The 24,854-nt window shown below is 42.4% G+C and overlaps 3 protein-coding genes across 3 annotated transcripts; all 3 read right to left on the bottom strand.

The window, feature by feature from the left end:
- Positions 1 to 5,913: 5,913 nt before the first annotated feature.
- On the bottom strand, positions 5,914 to 7,414 carry LOC128469344 (testis-expressed protein 36-like). Its single transcript, XM_053451158.1, has 3 exons — positions 7,156 to 7,414; positions 6,309 to 6,386; positions 5,914 to 6,209 (listed from the first exon to the last, which is right to left on the bottom strand). The coding sequence occupies exons 1-3, from the start codon at positions 7,225 to 7,227 to the stop codon at positions 5,949 to 5,951; spliced, it is 411 nt and encodes a 136-aa protein (XP_053307133.1). The 5' UTR covers positions 7,228 to 7,414; the 3' UTR covers positions 5,914 to 5,948.
- Positions 7,415 to 13,889: 6,475 nt separating this feature from the next.
- LOC128469340 (testis-expressed protein 36-like) lies at positions 13,890 to 15,390 on the bottom strand. The gene is made up of 3 exons (XM_053451155.1): positions 15,132 to 15,390; positions 14,285 to 14,362; positions 13,890 to 14,185 (listed from the first exon to the last, which is right to left on the bottom strand). The coding sequence occupies exons 1-3, from the start codon at positions 15,201 to 15,203 to the stop codon at positions 13,925 to 13,927; spliced, it is 411 nt and encodes a 136-aa protein (XP_053307130.1). The 5' UTR covers positions 15,204 to 15,390; the 3' UTR covers positions 13,890 to 13,924.
- A 6,513-nt stretch (positions 15,391 to 21,903) lies between these two features.
- Positions 21,904 to 23,369, bottom strand: LOC128468251 (testis-expressed protein 36-like). The gene is made up of 3 exons (XM_053449940.1): positions 23,111 to 23,369; positions 22,264 to 22,341; positions 21,904 to 22,164 (listed from the first exon to the last, which is right to left on the bottom strand). Exons 1-3 carry the CDS (start codon positions 23,180 to 23,182, stop codon positions 21,904 to 21,906), a joined length of 411 nt encoding a protein of 136 aa, XP_053305915.1. The 5' UTR covers positions 23,183 to 23,369.
- Between the last annotated feature and the right edge of the window lie 1,485 nt (positions 23,370 to 24,854).

Genomic DNA, 24,854 nt, shown 5'->3' with positions numbered 1-24,854 from the left:
GCTCTCGACTGACTCTGTAGTTTACACGTTACCATAGGAACAGGTCTGAAACATCACTTCCGGCTTCAGCAGCACGTGTATTGTGATATATCGTCGATATATTAATGAAATGATGTGTACTGAAGTGATGTTTGTACGGTATGATAAGCAATAAAATACAATTCTGGCTCCTATGAGATGAGTATATATATATATATATATATATATATATATATATAAAAATAGTGTGTGTACAGGCCGCTGTATATTTCATGACGTGGAGCATTCCCCCTCCCCCCCCCGCCCATAGGACAGTCTTTCTGGGCAATTAACTGTGGAGTTATTCAACCATCCTCCATTTCATTTTGCATTCACCCACCACGAAAACGCTACATATTAATCCAAAAATCCCCAAATTGCAAATCCCTTAACTCTGAGGTCACTTACTTCTGCCCTCATTTTCCTTTCATAAAGTATGAAGACCAAATGAAACACCCCCAGATCTGCCCCCCCCCGACTTTAACGGCTTAACTGCCATAACTGCTCAAATCCAATAGTCGATGAGAGAGCCGCCCTCCCTACCTCTCCTTTACTCAAACATAATGGAAAAGTTCAAATATGAAATCTCAGATGTCTTGGATATTTTATTAATCAATCAACAACGAGATGTTATACGTTGCTGTGAATGTGATGACACTTTATATTCCTCCATCCAGTGACTCCTCTTCATCATCCTCTTCATGCTCTGTAATGGAATCCAGAGAGCTCTTGCTCACTTTTAGAGACTTACAGAATGCTTTGTGTCTCACAGCAGCCTTCTTAGATAGAACAGGAGAGGGGAGAGGGATGTCAGTCCATTTATAAAGCAGCAGGCTTATGGAGTGACAGGCTGCCTCTTTGACCAAAGGAAAGGGGTACTGTGACAGCCCCGTCATGTCCCTCCAGAGGTGCTCCAGGTTGACTTTTTTATTCAGTTTCTTGAGGTCCTGAAGCTCCATGGATTCCAGGAAGTAATTGATCTGTGTGATGACCTCACAGAGCATGTCATTGTGAATGAGCAGCTTAACCGAGCGGAGCACCAGGTACCGCGATAGCTCAGCATGCTGCGTCACCAGAGTCTTAATGATGAGTTTCAGCTGCTCTTTGTTCCCTTGGGCGATCTCTTGTCCTTGTAGGAGGCCCTGCATGCCCTCGCAGCCCAAGATGGGTAGGCAGTGATAAAGGCTGAACATGGCGGCTGAGACGATCTGAATGTCTTTGTGTTGAAGCTTGAGAAGTAGAGATGTCAGGCAGCTTCTGAAATGTTTGGCCGCTGTCCCTTTGCTGATGTTGCTACGTTTCTGAGCGAGTTCACCAAGCAGCAGGATCGCTTCCAGCTGAACACTTTGCTTTTTGTTATTTAGAGACATAGAACAAAAAACCATCATCGCCTCAAACCGCTGCCCTATTTCTTTTCCGGACAAAAGACTCACAATCCTTGCAGAAGTTTTCAGAGCGTCTTGTATGACACTCTGATCCTGTCCGTCTTCATACATGGTGGTCACTAATATTTCAAGGATGGAATCTTTGTATTTCTTGATCAGTTTGTGGGCTCCGTTTGCCGCGTTGCCGAGAGCTCGGATGCAGAGGCAGCGGACGGCAGGAATGGAGCTGGTGGAATTCCTGATCATTGATTTGATGATGGCTTTAATGATCTTCTTGTTGATGATTCCGGGATAATAGAGAAGCTCCGTAAAGAAGGCAATCCCGGTAAGAAGATGCATCTGGTGAGATGTCTCCAGTAGTGGCAGGAGTCTGCTGATGACTTCTTTCATACATCCAGTTCCAGATGCCACAATGTATTTAGCAAGCTGGATCATCCCATCAGGGTGAGTCTGTTCATACTTCAGAAGTTCTAATCCTTCCATGGTCTTCATGTCATCACAATTGTTCATTTTCAGGAGTATGACCTTCAGCGTCTCCACTGCCAGTCCACATGGATGAGGGCAGCCTGTTCTGTTACTTCCTACAGTGCTACTAATGTTGGTAATCAGCACACACAGAAGCTTTGGGAACAGGCTGCTAATGATGGATCTCTCTTCTACTGTATTGACAATCTCATATACAGCTGCTGTTGCCACAACAGACTTGAGATCCTTATTCATGTGCTCAAGTAGCACCAGCAGAACTCTTTCAGCTGTTGCAGAGTTCTTTCCAATGGACCTCCATAACCCGCGTGTAACCTGGCTACACGAGAGCAGGTTTGCCAGTAATGCTTCAGTGACCTCTTCAGGGTGTTGGATGGACAGGGAAAACAGAGTCCGACACAATGATGATATGTCGTCCTCCTGATTGATGTCACTGAGCACTGTGCACGGAAACTCCATTGTTTTTTTCGCAGTAAATAGCAATAACGCTCTACAAACCGGATAACCAGAAAGTAGTAGTTGCACGCACCAAGCAGTGTCTGCAAAAGACTTGTTGCTGGGTGCTTGCCCTTTAGATAGCGCACTGTGACATCACTGAATGCATCATCATCTTTGTGACATCATCGCTATACAGGACACAGCCCATTATGACATCACTGCACACTGCTCTCGCCTAAACCCAGCAGCCTGAATTCACTGACTCCAATATAGAACACGTGATGTTCTAGGCAGTTAAATAAATAAATAGTTTAGAGAAAGAGTTGCTCGTGGATGTTAACTACAACTCTCATGTTCTTCATCCATAACTTGATAAAGACCTCATTGTGAGGTCGAACCGTTGTTGGTGTTGTCCTTCAATAAATCTGCCTGAGCTGGAACCCTTGAGTGCCTGGAGCCTTTATTTATCTTCATCCATAATGTGTCACGCTGCGCCAAGATTATTGTTGTTGTTGTTGTTATATATGTATTCATATAGCTGTTTCATATTCCATAGTGTAGTAAAATTAGTAAACACAAATTAGACACAAAGATGGCTCTGACAAGCTGCTTGGGCACAAAGACGACACTGGCAAGGGTATTACCGGAGGCACTGCTTTAACTAGACTTTGTATGTGTCTTTGGGGCATTTATAAGAAAGCCATGCCGCTGGGGCGTCAGGTGAGATGTCTCTAGTAGTAACATGAGTCCACTGATGACTTCTTCAATGCTTTCAGATGTTACAATGTATTTAGCAAGCTGGATCATTCCATTGGTGGCGGTGGGGGGGTTATTTGTACTTCAAACGTTGGAACCCCTCCATGGTCTTAGTGTCGTCACAGTTGGTATGCTGCAGAAAGACAATTACAGGCTCGCCTAACAGGAGATTAAGTGATCGTAAGCAGCCCAAGAGCTTCTCGTGATGTCACGCAAATAAATAACGGAGAAAGCTGGATGAATATATTTGAGTTAAAACCGTAACATTTTGCTGTGTAATGTGATAAAAATGTGGGCATCGTATGACGTCTTTTGTATAAAGCTGGACTAAAATGTATCAAAGTGGTTTTTGTTTGTCAATCTGTAAATGTTTTGGAGATATTTAGATTAGATGTTAACCTCATGGGTTGGTGGCAGCCTGTGGCAAAGCCAGCATCATCTCATCAATTTCCTGTCCGAAAGTTCTCTCCCTTGCCCTTCCCCACCCTTACACAAAGGCTGCCTGAACCAATCAGGAATATCATAATAGAGGAGAAATAACTTAATGCTTAATCCTGTAGATCCTGAGAACAGGAAGTTAAGGAGTTAATAAGAGGTTAATGCTGTAACAGCAGCAGCGTTGGCACCAGGATTTTAAAGGTCTGAGTCTGAGAGACCAATGGTTCCCCAGGCCAAGTTTCAGCGGTTGTTTGAGTCTGAGACACCAGGTCTGAGTATCTCGGCCTGAGAGGAACGGTGATTAGAATCCCCTGGCAAATCAATGGGCAAGTTACGCCTCAGAGGAGGCCTGGCGAGCCCAATGGCTAGGGCGTTAGGAGTAAAGAGCGTCCGTAAGAGCGACTCTATTGGTCCAATAAAGAGCAGCGTTTGATAAACTTGTTGCCTCCGTACACACATTGTCTTCATCATCTTAAAGGCTGGGGCCCTCCTTGTCTCTTCCCATGTTGTCTTCCCGTGTTGGAGGGTTTGGAAGCCCACACCTTCTTTCTCCATATATAATGTGATTGTGTATATATAATATATTAAAATACAATAGGTTTTTAACCCCTTAATGACAAAGCCCGTACATGTACGGGCTCAAAATGCATTGTTTTCAATGAGTTGAGGGACCGCCCATTGTCCTTAAGGGGTTAAACAAAAGAAATCCTGATCCCTAATAGTTGTGACTATCCTATTAAATGATGGTAAAATTGCCATGTGTTAAATCCATAAAGAATGTTTACAGACTTGCCAAAGTATTGCTTCGAGAGAACTACATGTTCATGTTTGACCGTGTAAGAATAAAAGGCCATTCTTATATCTTGAGAAGAGATGCGTGTTCTTATCCCTCACGTTAAGTCCATATTGTAATAAGCCGCTTGCGTTACTCTTACAGGAGCCGAGGTTGGAATCAGCACCTCCAGGATCCATGCCCGAGGTCCTGTGGGCCTGGAGGGATTACTTACCACAAAGTGGTTGTTGCGAGGTGAAAACCACGTGGTCTCTGACTTCTCTGAACAAGGAAGTATGAAATATCTCCACGAAAATATCCCCGTTCCCCAGAGACACATCAGCTAAGACAATTGGCTGCATTTTACTGATCGATCTAAAAATGTACCTCTTATAGAACGCGAGTGGCGGGAATTGGCAGATTATATTTCTGGAATGTGGGCAGACATCTGCTGATTTACACGTTAGCAATATTTTCATTTTTTTGTGTCAATTTCTAGTATTTGGATAATGTAATGCATATTAGCAATTTGTATGCATACATGAGACTTTCCCTATAAGTAGTTGCAGCTGCCATGTTTCCATTTTTTTCTGCTGTCGGTGAAGCAATGTCTGCGTTCCCGTTCAATGTTTTCCACCGTCATAGTAAAACTATACTCTGCTGTTTAAAATCCTAGTACGAGCATAAGGCCATCCATAAGTCGGTTCCTCCATAAATTTCATATCTCTGGAATCCACTTCCGCCGAACCTTCAGCTTTCAGCCTCCCTCCCAACATTCAAGAAACATCTAAAAACCCACTTCTACAGAGAAGCCACGCCATCTTAACTTCCCTGTCACTGATACAACCACCACACTACCTCTCGCCCTTTCTCTCTGCCCTTTGTTTGTCACCCCATTCCCTCAAGATTGTAAGCTTGCGAGCCAAGCTATCTCAACATAATGTATCAGTTTGTCTCAGTCTGTCACTTCTAGTCTTGTCAGACCCCTTGAATATATGTATTGTATTACGCGCTGCGTAAATTATTGGCGCTATATAAATAAAAGATAAGAACGAAAGGTATTTTGCTTCATTGCTAGTTATAATTAAACAAAAAGGCATTAGTGTTTCTTATAAGAAAGCGTTCCGCGTACCAGTACTTTCCTGTTACACTGAATTACAAAGCAAGCGACAGAAGTGACAAAATTAATATACATCAAAAACATCTTGGCACAAGAGCATAGAAAGTAGCAGCGCATTCTCCGCATTTCACAGCGATACAGATGCTTTAGGAATGGGTGAGGGTTAAACTTTGCAATGGTGGTGAATACACAACACTACATCTTAAGCTATTTCTTATTTGGTCTTTGTATGAACACGTCGCTAGAGCTTCTTATACATTTTACTATGAAATCTCCCTGAAGCACCGATTACCGTACACATTATTTCTGTTTACATCGGCATATGGTGGTGACAAGGATTGTTTGGGAGCAGAAGCAAGCGACGCTTTGAAAATAGTGTTGTTACAGGTCAGATGTAGTCAGCGGCTCTCCGGGGAGAGTGACCGTGTTTAATGTATATTATAAAGTGTATCATCTTTTAAACTACACGCTCCGGTCCATTCATTTGACGTGGCATCATGTACACGGTATAATCAGTAGGGATCCAGCTACAGCGGTGTTAGATCGGTAGACTGCGATAATCTCCAAACCACATGAAGCGGTTCTCGGGAACCGGCTTCATATGAGCAGACCTCTCTTTATGGTTTTTGGGGAATCTCCTGCAGAAAGGTCGTTCTGTGTCCTGACGTCCTTTGTATGTATCCTGATACAGCGACGCACCATCCAGCGTGCTTGGGGCATTTGGTAATGTCTCGTGGCAAAAGAGGTTGAAGTTTTGGGAGGAATGTTGTGACTTTCCACTTTTTCTACGTCCGAGTCCCTAAAATTTCACATAAGAACATTAAATAAATGTTGATCCGCCGTGTTATCTAATGTTTTCACCTATCCACGAAGACATCCCCCCAAGGTGAGTACTTACAGCATCAAAATACTCCACGCTGTGCAATGAGTACTTGTTGTCGTGTAATGAGAAGGGAAAGCCGCTGTGTACACCATTCTAGAAAAGAGAAAAAACAGTAAAAAGTAGTTCTGCGGATTAAATAGTCTTCATGTCTAACCTCTGGGATGTGAGAGGGAGACCTGAGTGATTCTTTAACTCGAGACGTTTATAGACAAATGCATGCTGTAGGATTTCATTAAAATTACCTTTGTCCTACATAAAGTATTTATTATAAGTGTCGCCCATAAATTAAGCCATCTGAATATGTCAGGATGGCACGGGAAATGGCCAACAACTCTCAGCCATACATACTGAAACATGCTGCCTCTAGTAGTATACCAAATGTGGGTATAAGTGGTGGCCATGTTTCGCAGTAAGCTGTACTGCAGATTAAATCTTGCGTGATCTAAAATAAGTAGTGTAGACATTCAGTACAACCACGTAAAATAAGCAAAAACCGATCCATAGCATCACAATGCAGCAATCAGAGGTCACTACAACACGGTTCATCATTTAACTCTTCAACAGTTCCTCCTTTTGATGAGGTCATGAATGTCTTTTTGTGGGCTTTATAGTCCGAGGTGCCACTAACTTAATGTGCAATATTAGTATAAAGCTAATTGACATGGCTAATGAGCAGGACAGTGATTTCAGCGGATGAGAAAGGAAAGTATGTGCGATAGTGCAGAGGGTACCGTAATAGAGATGTGAAAGGAAATAATCTATGGAGTAACAGCATGGTTACGATACTGAAAGGAGAGAAAGAAACAAAAGGATAAATAAAGATCACGGAGACAAGGAAGACAATGGGGTACTTCTGCTTTACCTTGCGCTGGGTTTTGTAGATCTGGGGCAGCTTGAAATCGTTCCCGATGCCCGTTTTTGTTTGGTTCAGCATGGCCTGCGTGCTTGATACGGGCAGCTTTGTATCCACGCCGATATGTGGGAACTAAAACATTTCACAGAAACATTAAATTCACTCTAAAAGCGAATACATATAAAAGCGCACTGATCTGACTGCGTGTAGTCAGACCTGTGTTAGGTTTATGGCTTCTATGGACCTTTCCAACATCAAGATGACAGCCTTTTCTTTATAGTAAAGACTCCCATTTTACGTCAGACGGATCGTCTCATACCCATGAGTTATTTGCCCCTTTTACTCCGACAGCATATTTCCCAAGCAACAGTCCCTCTATTTTCACTGGATGTCCATGTATCCTAGGAGCTCATGATGCCTGCTGGGTATGAGTGTATCACGGTGTGTATAACATCAACAAGAACGTATTATAAATTAAACTAGAACTAAAATGCTCTAGATTGTAAGCTTGTGGGCTAATGCGTCGGTTTGTTTTTGTCCATTCTAGTTTTTTTCAGACCCATTGAATGTAAGAAGAGCTGCGTAAATTGTTGGAGCTATAGAAAAGATAATAAACAGCTAACAATAGGTCACATAAATTCCTAATAAAGTCACAAAGTGACCTTCTCTTTGGCTATTTTTTTGATTTTTCTTTATTACCCAATTCCCATTCTTTTCAGTAGAAGGATTACACAATTGTGTGTTCCTTTAGGCATTTTAAAAATACCAAAAGTACTTAAATATATCTGCATCCACAGGATCAACTTAATGGCTATCACTATTAGGAAGGTAAGTGTCCTCACTGTACTTATGGAGGGAGTGAGTAGAGCTCTCGACTGACTCTGTTGTTTACACGTTACCATAGGAACAGGTCTGAAACATCACTTCCGGCTTCAGCCGCACGTGTATTGTGACTGACAGAACCAGTCATGGCAAGTGGAACCACAGTTACACATTCCTGTTAAATATCATTCGTCGATATATTAATGAAATGATGTGTACTGAAGTGATGTTTGTACGGTATGATAAGCAATAAAATACAATTATGGCTCCTATGAGATGAGTCTATATATATATATATATATATATATATAAATAGTGTGTGTACAGGCCGCTGTATATTTCATGACGTGGAGCATTCCCCCCCCCCCGCCCATAGGACAGTCTTTCTGGGCAATTAACTGTGGAGTTATTCAACCATCCTCCATTTCATTTTGCATTCACCCACCACGAAAACGCTACATATTAATCCAAAAATCCCCAAATTGCATATCCCTTAACTCTGAGGTCACTTACTTCTGCCCTCATTTTCCTTTCATAAAGTATGAAGACCAAATGAAACACCCCCAGATCTGCCCCCCCCCGACTTTAACGGCTTAACTGCCATAACTGCTCAAATCCAATAGTCGATGAGAGAGCCGCCCTCCCTACCTCTCCTTTACTCAAACATAATGGAAAAGTTCAAATATGAAATCTCAGATGTCTTGGATATTTTATTAATCAATCAACAACGAGATGTTATACGTTGCTGTGAATGTGATGACACTTTATATTCCTCCATCCAGTGACTCCTCTTCATCATCCTCTTCATGCTCTGTAATGGAATCCAGAGAGCTCTTGCTCGCTTTTAGAGACTTACTGAATGCTTTGTGTCTCACAGCAGCCTTCTTAGATAGAACAGGAGAGGGGAGAGGGATGTCAGTCCATTTATAAAGCAGCAGGCTTATGGAGTGACAGGCTGCCTCTTTGACCAAAGGAAAGGGGTACTGTGACAGCCCCGTCATGTCCCTCCAGAGGTGCTCCAGGTTGACTTTTTTATTCAGTTTCTTGAGGTCCTGAAGCTCCATGGATTCCAGGAAGTAATTGATCTGTGTGATGACCTCACAGAGCATGTCATTGTGAATGAGCAGCTTAACCGAGCGGAGCACCAGGTACCGCGATAGCCCAGCATGCTGCGTCACCAGAGTCTTAATGATGAGTTTCAGCTGCTCTTTGTTCCCTTGGGCGATCTCTTGTCCTTGTAGGAGGCCCTGCATGCCCTTGCAGCCCAAGATGGGTAGGCAGTGATAAAGGCTGAACATGGCGGCTGAGACGATCTGAATGTCTTTGTGTTGAAGCTTGAGAAGTAGAGATGTCAGGCAGCTTCTGAAATGTTTGGCCGCTGTCCCTTTGCTGATGTTGCTACATTTCTGAGCGAGTTCACCGAGCAGCAGGATCGCTTCCAGCTGAACACTTTGCTTTTTGTTATTTAGAGACATAGAACAAAAAACGATCATCGCCTCAAATCGCTGCCCTATTTCTTTTCCGGACAAAAGACTCACAATCCTTGCAGAAGTCTTCAGAGAGTCTTGTATGACACTCTGATCCTGTCCGTCTTCATACATGGTGGTCACTAATCTTTCAAGGATGGAATCTTTGTATTTCTTGATCAGTTTGTGGGCTCCGTTTGCCGCGTTGCCGAGAGCTCGGATGCAGAGGCAGCAGACGGCAGGAATGGAGCTGGTGGAATTCCTGATCATTGATTTGATGATGGCTTTAATGATCTTCTTGTTGATGATTCCGGGATAATAGAGAAGCTCCGTAAAGAAGGCAATCCCGGTAAGAAGATGCATCTGGTGAGATGTCTCCAGTAGTGGCAGGAGTCTGCTGATGACTTCTTTCATACATCCAGTTCCAGATGCCACAATGTATTTAGCAAGCTGGATCATCCCATCAGGGTGAGTCTGTTCATACTTCAGAAGTTCTAATCCTTCCATGGTCTTCATGTCATCACAATTGTTCATTTTCAGGAGTATGACCTTCAGCGTCTCCACTGCCAGTCCACATGGATGAGGGCAGCCTGTTCTGTTACTTCCTACAGTGCTACTAATGTTGGTAATCAGCGCACACAGAAGCTTTGGGAACAGGCTGCTAATGATGGATCTCTCTTCTACTGTATTGACAATCTCATATACAGCTGCTGTTGCCACAACAGACTTGAGATCCTTATTCATGTGCTCAAGTAGCACCAGCAGAACTCTTTCAGCTGTTGCAGAGTTCTTTCCAATGGACCTCCATAACCCGCGTGTAACCTGGCTACACGAGAGCAGGTTTGCCAGTAATGCTTCAGTGACCTCTTCAGGGTGTTGGATGGACAGGGAAAACAGAGTCCGACACAATGATGATATGTCGTCCTCCTGATTGATGTCACTGAGCACTGTGCACGGAAACTCCATTGTTTTTTTCGCAGTAAATAGCAATAACGCTCTACAAACCGGATAACCAGAAAGTAGTAGTTGCACGCACCAAGCAGTGTCTGCAAAAGACTTGTTGCTGGGTGCTTGCCCTTTAGATAGCGCACTGTGACATCACTGAATGCATCATCATCTTTGTGACATCATCGCTATACAGGACACAGCCCATTATGACATCACTGCACACTGCTCTCGCCTAAACCCAGCAGCCTGAATTCACTGACTCCAATATAGAACACGTGATGTTCTAGGCAGTTAAATAAATAAATAGTTTAGAGAAAGAGTTGCTCGTGGATGTTAACTACAACTCTCATGTTCTTCATCCATAACTTGATAAAGACCTCATTGTGAGGTCGAACCGTTGTTGGTGTTGTCCTTCAATAAATCTGCCTGAGCTGGAACCCTTGAGTGCCTGGAGCCTTTATTTATCTTCATCCATAATGTGTCACGCTGCGCCAAGATTATTGTTGTTGTTGTTGTTATATATTTATTCATATAGCTGTTTCATATTCCATAGTGTAGTAAAATTAGTAAACACAAATTAGACACAAAGATGGCTCTGACAAGCTGCTTGGGCACAAAGACGACACTGGCAAGGGTATTACCGGAGGCACTGCTTTAACTAGACTTTGTATGTGTCTTTGGGGCATTTATAAGAAAGCCATGCCGCTGGGGCGTCGGGTGAGATGTCTCTAGTAGTAACATGAGTCCACTGATGACTTCTTCAATGCTTTCAGATGTTACAATGTATTTAGCAAGCTGGATCATTCCATTGGTGGCGGTGGGGGGGTTATTTGTACTTCAAACGTTGGAACCCCTCCATGGTCTTAGTGTCGTCACAGTTGGTATGCTGCAGAAAGACAATTACAGGCTCGCCTAACAGGAGATTAACTGATCGTAAGCAGCCCAAGAGCTTCTCGTGATGTCACGCAAATAAATAACGGAGAAAGCTGGATGAATATATTTGAGTTAAAACTGTAACATTTTGCTGTGTAATGTGATGAAAATGTGAGCATCGTATGACGTCTTTTGTATAAAGCTGGACTAAAATGTATCAAAGTGGTTTTTGTTTGTCAATCTGTAAATGTTTTGGAGATATTTAGATTAGATGTTAACCTCATGGGTTGGTGGCAGCCTGTGGCAAATCCAGCATCATCTGATCAATTTCCTGTCCGAAAGTTCTCTCCCTTGCCCTTCCCCACCCTTACACAAGGGCTGCCTGAACCAATGAGGAATATCATAATAGAGGAGAAATAACTTAATGCTTAATCCTGTAGATCCTGAGAACAGGAAGTTAAGGAGTTAATAAGGGGTTAACGCTGTAACAGCAGCAGCGTTGGCACCAGGGTTTTAAAGGTCTGAGTCTGAGAGACCAATGGTTCCCCAGGCCAAGTTTCAGCGGTTGTTTGAGTCTGAGACACCAGGTCTGAGTACCTCGGCCTGAGAGGAACGGTGATTAGAATCCCCTGGCAAATCAATGGGCAAGTTACGCCTCAGAGGAACTTGGCCTGGTGAGCCCAATGGCTAGGGCTTTAGGAGTAAAGAGCGTCCGTAAGAGCGACTCTATTGGTCCAATAAAGAGCAGCGTTTGATAAACTCGTTGCCTCCGTACACACATTGTCTTCATCTTCTTAAAGGCTGGGGCCCTCCTTGTCTCTTCCCATGTTGTCTTCCCGTGTTGGATAGTTTGGAAGCCCACACCTTCTTTCTCCATATATAATGTGATTGTGTATATATAATATATTAAAATACAATAGGTTTTTAAACAAAAGAAATCCTGATCCCTAATAGTTGTGACTATCCTATTGAATGATGGTAAAATTGCCATGTGTTAAATCCATAAAGAATGTTTACAGATTTGCCAAAGTATTGCTTCGAGAGAACTGCATGTTCATGTTTGACCGTGTAAGAAAAAAAGGCCATTCTTATATCTTGAGAAGAGATGCGTGTTCTTATCCCTCACGTTAAGTCCATATTGTAATAAGCCGCTTGCGTTACTCTTACAGGAGCCGAGGTTGGAATCAGCACCTCCAGGATCCATGCCCGAGGTCCTGTGGGCCTGGAGGGATTACTTACCACAAAGTGGTTGTTGCGAGGTGAAAACCACGTGGTCTCTGACTTCTCTGAACAAGGAAGTATGAAATATCTCCACGAAAATATCCCCGTTCCCCAGAGACACATCAGCTAAGACAATTGGCTGCATTTTACTGATCGATCTAAAAATGTACCTCTTATAGAACGCGAGTGTTAGGAATTGTTAGATTATATTTCTGGAATGTGGGCAGACATCTGCTGATTTACACGTTAGCAATATTTTCATTTTTTTGTGTCAATTTCTAGTATTTGGATAATGTAATGCATATTAGCAATTTGTATGCATACATGAGATTTTCCCTATAAGTAGTTGCAGCTGCCATGTTGTTTCCATTTTTTTCTGCTGTCGGTGAAGCAATGTCTGCGTTCCCGTTCAATGTTTTCCACCATCATAGTAAGACTATACTCTGCTGTTTAAAATCCTAGTACGAGCATAAGGCCATCCATAAGTCGGTTCCTCCATACATTTCATATCTCTGGAATCTACTTCCGCCGAACCTTCAGCTTTCAGCCTCCCTCCCAACATTCAAGAAACATCTAAAAACCCACTTCTACAGAGAAGCCGCGCCATCTTAACTTCCCTGTCACTGATACAACCACCACACTACCTCTCGCCCTTTCTCTCTGCCCTTTGTTTGTCACCCCATTCCCTCAAGATGGTAAGCTTGCGAGCCAAGCTATCTCAACATAATGTATCAGTTTGTCTCAGTCTGTCAGTCCTAGTTTTGTCAGACCCCTTGAATATATGTATTGTATGAATCGCTGCGTAAATTATTGGCGCTATATAAATAAAAGATAAGAACAAAAGGTATTTTGCTTTATTGCTGGTTATAATTAAACAAAAAGGCATTAGTGTTTCTTATAAGAAAGCGTTCCGCGTACCAGTACTTTCCTGTTACACTGAATTACAAAGCAAGCGACAGAAGTGACAAAATTAATATTCATACATCAAAAACATCTTGGCACAAGAGCATAGAAAGTAGCAGCTCATTCTCCGCATTTCACAGCGATACAGATGCTTTAGGAATGGGTGAGGGTTAAACTTTGCAATGGTGGTGAATACACAACACTACATCTTAAGCTATTTCTTATTTGGTCTTTGTATGAACACGTCGCTAGAGCTTCTTATACATTTTACTATGAAATCTCCCTGAAGCACCGATTACCGTACACATTATTTCTGTTTACATCGGCATATGGTGGTGACAAGGATTGTTTGGGAGCAGAAGCAAGCGACGCTTTGAAAATAGTGTTGTTACAGGTCAGATGTAGTCAGCGGCTCTCCGGGGAGAGTGACCGTGTTTAATGTATATTATAAAGTGTATCATCTTTTAAACTACACGCTCCGGTCCATTCATTTGACGTGGCATCATGTACACGGTATAATCAGTAGGGATCCAGCTACAGCGGTGTTAGATCGGTAGACTGCGATAATCTCCAAACCACATGAAGCGGTTCTCGGGAACCGGCTTCATATGAGCAGACCTCTCTTTATGGTTTTTGGGGAATCTCCTGCAGAAAGGTCGTTCTGTGTCCTGACGTCCTTTGTATGTATCCTGATACAGCGACGCACCATCCAGCGTGCTTGGGGCATTTGGTAATGTCTCGTGGCAAAAGAGGTTGAAGTTTTGGGAGGAATGTTGTGACTTTCCACTTTTTCTACGTCCGAGTCCCTAAAATTTCACATAAGAGCATTAAATAAATGTTGATCCGCCGTGTTATCTAATGTTTTCACCTATCCACGAAGACATCCCCCCAAGGTGAGTACTTACAGCATCAAAATACTCCACGCTGTGCAATGAGTACTTGTTGTCGTGTAATGAGAAGGGAAAGCCGCTGTGTACACCATTCTAGAAAAGAGAAAAAACAGTAAAAAGTAGTTCTGCGGATTAAATAGTCTTCATGTCTAACCTCTGGGATGTGAGAGGGAGACCTGAGTGATTCTTTAACTCGAGACGTTTATAGACAAATGCATGCTGTAGGATTTCATTAAAATTACCTTTGTCCTACATAAAGTATTTATTATAAGTGTCGCCCATAAATTAAGCCATCTGAATATGTCAGGATGGCACGGGAAATGGCCAACAACTCTCAGCCATACATACTGAAACATGCTGCCTCTAGTAGTATACCAAATGTGGGTATAAGTGGTGGCCATGTTTCGCAGTAAGCTGTACTGCAGATTAAATCTTGCGTGATCTAAAATAAGTAGTGTAGACATTCAGTACAACCACGTAAAATAAGCAAAAACCGATCCATAGCATCACAATGCAGCAATCAGAGGTCACTACAACACGGTTCATCATTTAACTCTTCAACAGTTCCTCCTTTTGATGAGGTCATGAATGTCTTTTTGTGGGCTTTATAGTCCGAGGTGCCACTAACTTAATGTGCAATATTAGTATAAAGCTAATTGACATGGCTAATGAGCAGGACAGTGATTTCAGCGGATGAGAAAGGAAAGTATGTGCGATAGTGCAGAGGGTACCGTAATAGAGATGTGAAAGGAAATAATCTATGGAGTAACAGCATGGTTACGATACTGAAAGGAGAGAAAGAAACAAAAGGATAAATAAAGATCACGGAGACAAGGAAGACAATGGGGTACTTCTGCTTTACCTTGCGCTGGGTTTTGTAGATCTGGGGCAGCTTGAAATCGTTCCCGATGCCCGTTTTTGTTTGGTTCAGCATGGCCTGCGTGCTTGATACGGGCAGCTTTGTATCCACGCCGATATGTGGGAACTAAAACATTTCACAGAAACATTAAATTCACTCTAAAAGCGAATACATATAAAAGCGCACTGATCTGACTGCGTGTAGTCAGACCTGTGTTAGGTTTATGGCTTCTATGGACCTTTCCAACATCAAGATGACAGCCTTTTCTTTATAGTAAAGACTCCCATTTTACGTCAGACGGATCGTCTCATACCCATGAGTTATTTGCCCCTTTTACTCCGACAGCATATTTCCCAAGCAACAGTCCCTCTATTTTCACTGGATGTCCATGTATCCTAGGAGCTCATGATGCCTGCTGGGTATGAGTGTATCACGGTGTGTATAACATCAACAAGAACGTATTATAAATTAAACTAGAACTAAAATGCTCTAGATTGTAAGCTTGTGGGCTAATGCGTCGGTTTGTTTTTGTCCATTCTAGTTTTTTTCAGACCCATTGAATGTAAGAAGAGCTGCGTAAATTGTTGGAGCTATAGAAAAGATAATAAACAGCTAACAATAGGTCACATAAATTCCTAATAAAGTCACAAAGTGACCTTCTCTTTGGCTATTTTTTTGATTTTTCTTTATTACCCAATTCCCATTCTTTTCAGTAGAAGGATTACACAATTGTGTGTTCCTTTAGGCATTTTAAAAATACCAAAAGTACTTAAATATATCTGCATCCACAGGATCAACTTAATGGCTATCACTATTAGGAAGGTAAGTGTCCTCACTGTACTTATGGAGGGAGTGAGTAGAGCTCTCGACTGACTCTGTTGTTTACACGTTACCATAGGAACAGGTCTGAAACATCACTTCCGGCTTCAGCCGCACGTGTATTGTGACTGACAGAACCAGTCATGGCAAGTGGAACCACAGTTACACATTCCTGTTAAATATCATTCGTCGATATATTAATGAAATGATGTGTACTGAAGTGATGTTTGTACGGTATGATAAGCAATAAAATACAATTATGGCTCCTATGAGATGAGTCTATATATATATATATATATATATATATATATAGTGTGTGTACAGGCTGCTGTATATTTCATGACGTGGAGCACCCCCCCCCCCTCCGCCCATAGGACAGTCTTTCTGGGCAATTAACTGTGGAGTTATTCAACCATCCTCCATTTCATTTTGCATTCACCCACCACGAAAACGCTACATATTAATCCAAAAATCCCCAAATTGCATATCCCTTAACTCTGAGGTCACTTACTTCTGCCCTCATTTTCCTTTCATAAAGTATGAAGACCAAATGAAACACCCCCAGATCTGCCCCCCCCCCCGACTTTAACGGCTTAACTGCCATAACTGCTCAAATCCAATAGTCGATGAGAGAGCCGCCCTCCCTACCTCTCCTTTACTCAAACATAATGGAAAAGTTCAAATATGAAATCTCAGATGTCTTGGATATTTTATTAATCAATCAACAACGAGATGTTATACGTTGCTGTGAATGTGATGACACTTTATATTCCTCCATCCAGTGACTCCTCTTCATCATCCTCTTCATGCTCTGTAATGGAATCCAGAGAGCTCTTGCTCGCTTTTAGAGACTTACTGAATGCTTTGTGTCTCACAGCAGCCTTCTTAGATAGAACAGGAGAGGGGAGAGGGATGTCAGTCCATTTATAAAGCAGCAGGCTTATGGAGTGACAGGCTGCCTCTTTGACCAAAGGAAAGGGGTACTGTGACAGCCCCGTCATGTCCCTCCAGAGGTGCTCCAGGTTGACTTTTTTATTCAGTTTCTTGAGGTCCTGAAGCTCCATGGATTCCAGGAAGTAATTGATCTGTGTGATGACCTCACAGAGCATGTCATTGTGAATGAGCAGCTTAACCGAGCGGAGCACCAGGTACCGCGATAGCCCAGCATGCTGCGTCACCAGAGTCTTAATGATGAGTTTCAGCTGCTCTTTGTTCCCTTGGGCGATCTCTTGTCCTTGTAGGAGGCCCTGCATGCCCTTGCAGCCCAAGATGGGTAGGCAGTGATAAAGGCTGAACATGGCGGCTGAGACGATCTGAATGTCTTTGTGTTGAAGCTTGAGAAGTAGAGATGTCAGGCAGCTTCTGAAATGTTTGGCCGCTGTCCCTTTGCTGATGTTGCTACATTTCTGAGCGAGTTCACCGAGCAGCAGGATCGCTTCCAGCTGAACACTTTGCTTTTTGTTATTTAGAGACATAGAACAAAAAACGATCATCGCCTCAAATCGCTGCCCTATTTCTTTTCCGGACAAAAGACTCACAATCCTTGCAGAAGTCTTCAGAGAGTCTTGTATGACACTCTGATCCTGTCCGTCTTCATACATGGTGGTCACTAATCTTTCAAGGATGGAATCTTTGTATTTCTTGATCAGTTTGTGGGCTCCGTTTGCCGCGTTGCCGAGAGCTCGGATGCAGAGGCAGCAGACGGCAGGAATGGAGCTGGTGGAATTCCTGATCATTGATTTGATGATGGCTTTAATGATCTTCTTGTTGATGATTCCGGGATAATAGAGAAGCTCCGTAAAGAAGGCAATCCCGGTAAGAAGATGCATCTGGTGAGATGTCTCCAGTAGTGGCAGGAGTCTGCTGATGACTTCTTTCATACATCCAGTTCCAGATGCCACAATGTATTTAGCAAGCTGGATCATCCCATCAGGGTGAGTCTGTTCATACTTCAGAAGTTCTAATCCTTCCATGGTCTTCATGTCATCACAATTGTTCATTTTCAGGAGTATGACCTTCAGCGTCTCCACTGCCAGTCCACATGGATGAGGGCAGCCTGTTCTGTTACTTCCTACAGTGCTACTAATGTTGGTAATCAGCGCACACAGAAGCTTTGGGAACAGGCTGCTAATGATGGATCTCTCTTCTACTGTATTGACAATCTCATATACAGCTGCTGTTGCCACAACAGACTTGAGATCCTTATTCATGTGCTCAAGTAGCACCAGCAGAACTCTTTCAGCTGTTGCAGAGTTCTTTCCAATGGACCTCCATAACCCGCGTGTAACCTGGCTACACGAGAGCAGGTTTGCCAGTAATGCTTCAGTGACCTCTTCAGGGTGTTGGATGGACAGGGAAAACAGAGTCCGACACAATGATGATATGTCGTCCTCCTGATTGATGTCACTGAGCACTGTGCACGGAAACTCCATTGTTTTTTTCGCAGTAAATAGCAATAACGCTCTACAAACCGGATAACCAGAAAGTAGTAGTTGCACGCACCAAGCAGTGTCTGCAAAAGACTTGTTGCTGGGTGCTTGCCCTTTAGATAGCGCACTGTGACATCACTGAATGCATCATCATCTTTGTGACATCATCGCTATACAGGACACAGCCCATTATGACATCACTGCACACTGCTCTCGCCTAAACCCAGCAGCCTGAATTCACTGACTCCAATATAGAACACGTGATGTTCTAGGCAGTTAAATAAATAAATAGTTTAGAGAAAGAGTTGCTCGTGGATGTTAACTACAACTCTCATGTTCTTCATCCATAACTTGATAAAGACCTCATTGTGAGGTCGAACCGTTGTTGGTGTTGTCCTTCAATAAATCTGCCTGAGCTGGAACCCTTGAGTGCCTGGAGCCTTTATTTATCTTCATCCATAATGTGTCACGCTGCGCCAAGATTATTGTTGTTGTTGTTGTTATATATTTATTCATATAGCTGTTTCATATTCCATAGTGTAGTAAAATTAGTAAACACAAATTAGACACAAAGATGGCTCTGACAAGCTGCTTGGGCACAAAGACGACACTGGCAAGGGTATTACCGGAGGCACTGCTTTAACTAGACTTTGTATGTGTCTTTGGGGCATTTATAAGAAAGCCATGCCGCTGGGGCGTCGGGTGAGATGTCTCTAGTAGTAACATGAGTCCACTGATGACTTCTTCAATGCTTTCAGATGTTACAATGTATTTAGCAAGCTGGATCATTCCATCGGTGGCGGTGGGGGGGTTATTTGTACTTCAAACGTTGGAACCCCTCCATGGTCTTAGTGTCGTCACAGTTGGTATGCTGCAGAAAGACAATTACAGGCTCGCCTAACAGGAGATTAACTGATCGTAAGCAGCCCAAGAGCTTCTCGTGATGTCACGCAAATAAATAACGGAGAAAGCTGGATGAATATATTTGAGTTAAAACTGTAACATTTTGCTGTGTAATGTGATGAAAATGTGAGCATCGTATGACGTCTTTTGTATAAAGCTGGACTAAAATGTATCAAAGTGTTTTTTGTTTGTCAATCTGTAAATGTTTTGGAGATATTTAGATTAGATGTTAACCTCATGGGTTGGTGGCAGCCTGTGGCAAATCCAGCATCATCTGATCAATTTCCTGTCCGAAAGTTCTCTCCCTTGCCCTTCCCCACCCTTACACAAGGGCTGCCTGAACCAATGAGGAATATCATAATAGAGGAGAAATAACTTAATGCTTAATCCTGTAGATCCTGAGAACAGGAAGTTAAGGAGTTAATAAGGGGTTAACGCTGTAACAGCAGCAGCGTTGGCACCAGGGTTTTAAAGGTCTGAGTCTGAGAGACCAATGGTTCCCCAGGCCAAGTTTCAGCGGTTGTTTGAGTCTGAGACACCAGGTCTGAGTACCTCGGCCTGAGAGGAACGGTGATTAGAATCCCCTGGCAAATCAATGGGCAAGTTACGCCTCAGAGGAACTTGGCCTGGTGAGCCCAATGGCTAGGGCTTTAGGAGTAAAGAGCGTCCGTAAGAGCGACTCTATTGGTCCAATAAAGAGCAGCGTTTGATAAACTCGTTGCCTCCGTACACACATTGTCTTCATCTTCTTAAAGGCTGGGGCCCTCCTTGTCTCTTCCCATGTTGTCTTCCCGTGTTGGATAGTTTGGAAGCCCACACCTTCTTTCTCCATATATAATGTGATTGTGTATATATAATATATTAAAATACAATAGGTTTTTAAACAAAAGAAATCCTGATCCCTAATAGTTGTGACTATCCTATTGAATGATGGTAAAATTGCCATGTGTTAAATCCATAAAGAATGTTTACAGATTTGCCAAAGTATTGCTTCGAGAGAACTGCATGTTCATGTTTGACCGTGTAAGAAAAAAAGGCCATTCTTATATCTTGAGAAGAGATGCGTGTTGTTATCCCTCACGTTAAGTCCATATTGTAATAAGCCGCTTGCGTTACTCTTACAGGAGCCGAGGTTGGAATCAGCACCTCCAGGATCCATGCCCGAGGTCCTGTGGGCCTGGAGGGATTACTTACCACAAAGTGGTTGTTGCGAGGTGAAAACCACGTGGTCTCTGACTTCTCTGAACAAGGAAGTATGAAATATCTCCACGAAAATATCCCCGTTCCCCAGAGACACATCAGCTAAGACAATTGGCTGCATTTTACTGATCGATCTAAAAATGTACCTCTTATAGAACGCGAGTGTTAGGAATTGTTAGATTATATTTCTGGAATGTGGGCAGACATCTGCTGATTTACACGTTAGCAATATTTTCATTTTTTTGTGTCAATTTCTAGTATTTGGATAATGTAATGCATATTAGCAATTTGTATGCATACATGAGATTTTCCCTATAAGTAGTTGCAGCTGCCATGTTGTTTCCATTTTTTTCTGCTGTCGGTGAAGCAATGTCTGCGTTCCCGTTCAATGTTTTCCACCATCATAGTAAGACTATACTCTGCTGTTTAAAATCCTAGTACGAGCATAAGGCCATCCATAAGTCGGTTCCTCCATACATTTCATATCTCTGGAATCTACTTCCGCCGAACCTTCAGCTTTCAGCCTCCCTCCCAACATTCAAGAAACATCTAAAAACCCACTTCTACAGAGAAGCCGCGCCATCTTAACTTCCCTGTCACTGATACAACCACCACACTACCTCTCGCCCTTTCTCTCTGCCCTTTGTTTGTCACCCCATTCCCTCAAGATGGTAAGCTTGCGAGCCAAGCTATCTCAACATAATGTATCAGTTTGTCTCAGTCTGTCAGTCCTAGTTTTGTCAGACCCCTTGAATATATGTATTGTATGAATCGCTGCGTAAATTATTGGCGCTACATAAATAAAAGATAAGAACAAAAGGTATTTTGCTTTATTGCTGGTTATAATTAAACAAAAAGGCATTAGTGTTTCTTATAAGAAAGCGTTCCGCGTACCAGTACTTTCCTGTTACACTGAATTACAAAGCAAGCGACAGAAGTGACAAAATTAATATTCATACATCAAAAACATCTTGGCACAAGAGCATAGAAAGTAGCAGCTCATTCTCCGCATTTCACAGCGATACAGATGCTTTAGGAATGGGTGAGGGTTAAACTTTGCAATGGTGGTGAATACACAACACTACATCTTAAGCTATTTCTTATTTGGTCTTTGTATGAACACGTCGCTAGAGCTTCTTATACATTTTACTATGAAATCTCCCTGAAGCACCGATTACCGTACACATTATTTCTGTTTACATCGGCATATGGTGGTGACAAGGATTGTTTGGGAGCAGAAGCAAGCGACGCTTTGAAAATAGTGTTGTTACAGGTCAGATGTAGTCAGCGGCTCTCCGGGGAGAGTGACCGTGTTTAATGTATATTATAAAGTGTATCATCTTTTAAACTACACGCTCCGGTCCATTCATTTGACGTAGCATCATGTACACGGTATAATCAGTAGGGATCCAGCTACAGTGGTGTTAGATCGGTAGACTGCGATAATCTCCAAACCACATGAAGCGGTTCTCGGGAACCGGCTTCATATGAGCAGACCTCTCTTTATGGTTTTTGGGGAATCTCCTGCAGAAAGGTCGTTCTGTGTCCTGACGTCCTTTGTATGTATCCTGATACAGCGACGCACCATCCAGCGTGCTTGGGGCATTTGGTAATGTCTCGTGGCAAAAGAGGTTGAAGTTTTGGGAGGAATGTTGTGACTTTCCACTTTTTCTACGTCCGAGTCCCTAAAATTTCACATAAGAGCATTAAATAAATGTTGATCCGCCGTGTTATCTAATGTTTTCACCTATCCACGAAGACATCCCCCCAAGGTGAGTACTTACAGCATCAAAATACTCCACGCTGTGCAATGAGTACTTGTTGTCGTGTAATGAGAAGGGAAAGCCGCTGTGTACACCATTCTAGAAAAGAGAAAAAACAGTAAAAAGTAGTTCTGCGGATTAAATAGTCTTCATGTCTAACCTCTGGGATGTGAGAGGGAGACCTGAGTGATTCTTTAACTCGAGACGTTTATAGACAAATGCATGCTGTAGGATTTCATTAAAATTACCTTTGTCCTACATAAAGTATTTATTATAAGTGTCGCCCATAAATTAAGCCATCTGAATATGTCAGGATGGCACGGGAAATGGCCAACAACTCTCAGCCATACATACTGAAACATGCTGCCTCTAGTAGTATACCAAATGTGGGTATAAGTGGTGGCCATGTTTCGCAGTAAGCTGTACTGCAGATTAAATCTTGCGTGATCTAAAATAAGTAGTGTAGACATTCAGTACAACCACGTAAAATAAGCAAAAACCGATCCATAGCATCACAATGCAGCAATCAGAGGTCACTACAACACGGTTCATCATTTAACTCTTCAACAGTTCCTCCTTTTGATGAGGTCATGAATGTCTTTTTGTGGGCTTTATAGTCCGAGGTGCCACTAACTTAATGTGCAATATTAGTATAAAGCTAATTGACATGGCTAATGAGCAGGACAGTGATTTCAGCGGATGAGAAAGGAAAGTATGTGCGATAGTGCAGAGGGTACCGTAATAGAGATGTGAAAGGAAATAATCTATGGAGTAACAGCATGGTTACGATACTGAAAGGAGAGAACAAAACAAAAGGATAAATAAAGATCACGGAGACAAGGAAGACAATGGGGTACTTCTGCTTTACCTTGCGCTGGGTTTTGTAGATCTGGGGCAGCTTGAAATCGTTCCCGATGCCCGTTTTTGTTTGGTTCAGCATGGCCTGCGTGCTTGATACGGGCAGCTTTGTATCCACGCCGATATGTGGGAACTAAAACATTTCACAGAAACATTAAATTCACTCTAAAAGCGAATACATATAAAAGCGCACTGATCTGACTGCGTGTAGTCAGACCTGTGTTAGGTTTATGGCTTCTATGGACCTTTCCAACATCAAGATGACAGCCTTTTCTTTATAGTAAAGACTCCCATTTTACGTCAGACGGATCGTCTCATACCCATGAGTTATTTGCCCCTTTTACTCCGACAGCATATTTCCCAAGCAACAGTCCCTCTATTTTCACTGGATGTCCATGTATCCTAGGAGCTCATGATGCCTGCTGGGTATGAGTGTATCACGGTGTGTATAACATCAACAAGAACGTATTATAAATTAAACTAGAACTAAAATGCTCTAGATTGTAAGCTTGTGGGCTAATGCGTCGGTTTGTTTTTGTCCATTCTAGTTTTTTTCAGACCCATTGAATGTAAGAAGAGCTGCGTAAATTGTTGGAGCTATAGAAAAGATAATAAACAGCTAACAATAGGTCACATAAATTCCTAATAAAGTCACAAAGTGACCTTCTCTTTGGCTATTTTTTTGATTTTTCTTTATTACCCAATTCCCATTCTTTTCAGTAGAAGGATTACACAATTGTGTGTTCCTTTAGGCATTTTAAAAATACCAAAAGTACTTAAATATATCTGCATCCACAGGATCAACTTAATGGCTATCACTATTAGGAAGGTAAGTGTCCTCACTGTACTTATGGAGGGAGTGAGTAGAGCTCTCGACTGACTCTGTTGTTTACACGTTACCATAGGAACAGGTCTGAAACATCACTTCCGGCTTCAGCCGCACGTGTATTGTGACTGACAGAACCAGTCATGGCAAGTGGAACCACAGTTACACATTCCTGTTAAATATCATTCGTCGATATATTAATGAAATGATGTGTACTGAAGTGATGTTTGTACGGTATGATAAGCAATAAAATACAATTATGGCTCCTATGAGATGAGTCTATATATATATATATATATATATATAGTGTGTGTACAGGCTGCTGTATATTTCATGACGTGGAGCACCCCCCCCCCCTCCGCCCATAGGACAGTCTTTCTGGGCAATTAACTGTGGAGTTATTCAACCATCCTCCATTTCATTTTGCATTCACCCACCACGAAAACGCTACATATTAATCCAAAAATCCCCAAATTGCATATCCCTTAACTCTGAGGTCACTTACTTCTGCCCTCATTTTCCTTTCATAAAGTATGAAGACCAAATGAAACACCCCCAGATCTGCCCCCCCCCGACTTTAACGGCTTAACTGCCATAACTGCTCAAATCCAATAGTCGATGAGAGAGCCGCCCTCCCTACCTCTCCTTTACTCAAACATAATGGAAAAGTTCAAATATGAAATCTCAGATGTCTTGGATATTTTATTAATCAATCAACAACGAGATGTTATACGTTGCTGTGAATGTGATGACACTTTATATTCCTCCATCCAGTGACTCCTCTTCATCATCCTCTTCATGCTCTGTAATGGAATCCAGAGAGCTCTTGCTCGCTTTTAGAGACTTACTGAATGCTTTGTGTCTCACAGCAGCCTTCTTAGATAGAACAGGAGAGGGGAGAGGGATGTCAGTCCATTTATAAAGCAGC

Source organism: Spea bombifrons, chromosome 11, assembly GCF_027358695.1.
Source record: "Spea bombifrons isolate aSpeBom1 chromosome 11, aSpeBom1.2.pri, whole genome shotgun sequence".
In the NCBI taxonomy this organism is placed as follows: Eukaryota; Metazoa; Chordata; class Amphibia; order Anura; family Pelobatidae; genus Spea; species Spea bombifrons.
This window is presented reverse-complemented; position numbering and strand designations above follow the sequence as displayed.

Coding starts and splice junctions, on each gene's coding strand:
- LOC128469344 (XM_053451158.1), bottom strand. CDS start 7,227: ATGCTGAACCAAACAAAAACGGGCATCGGGAACGATTTCAAGCTGCCC. Junction 6,387..7,155: donor TCTACAAAACCCAGCGCAAG/GTAAAGCAGAAG, acceptor TCTCTTTTCTAG/AATGGTGTACACAGCGGCTT. Junction 6,210..6,308: donor GCGTGGAGTATTTTGATGCT/GTAAGTACTCAC, acceptor GTGAAATTTTAG/GGACTCGGACGTAGAAAAAG.
- LOC128469340 (XM_053451155.1), bottom strand. CDS start 15,203: ATGCTGAACCAAACAAAAACGGGCATCGGGAACGATTTCAAGCTGCCC. Junction 14,363..15,131: donor TCTACAAAACCCAGCGCAAG/GTAAAGCAGAAG, acceptor TCTCTTTTCTAG/AATGGTGTACACAGCGGCTT. Junction 14,186..14,284: donor GCGTGGAGTATTTTGATGCT/GTAAGTACTCAC, acceptor GTGAAATTTTAG/GGACTCGGACGTAGAAAAAG.
- LOC128468251 (XM_053449940.1), bottom strand. CDS start 23,182: ATGCTGAACCAAACAAAAACGGGCATCGGGAACGATTTCAAGCTGCCC. Junction 22,342..23,110: donor TCTACAAAACCCAGCGCAAG/GTAAAGCAGAAG, acceptor TCTCTTTTCTAG/AATGGTGTACACAGCGGCTT. Junction 22,165..22,263: donor GCGTGGAGTATTTTGATGCT/GTAAGTACTCAC, acceptor GTGAAATTTTAG/GGACTCGGACGTAGAAAAAG.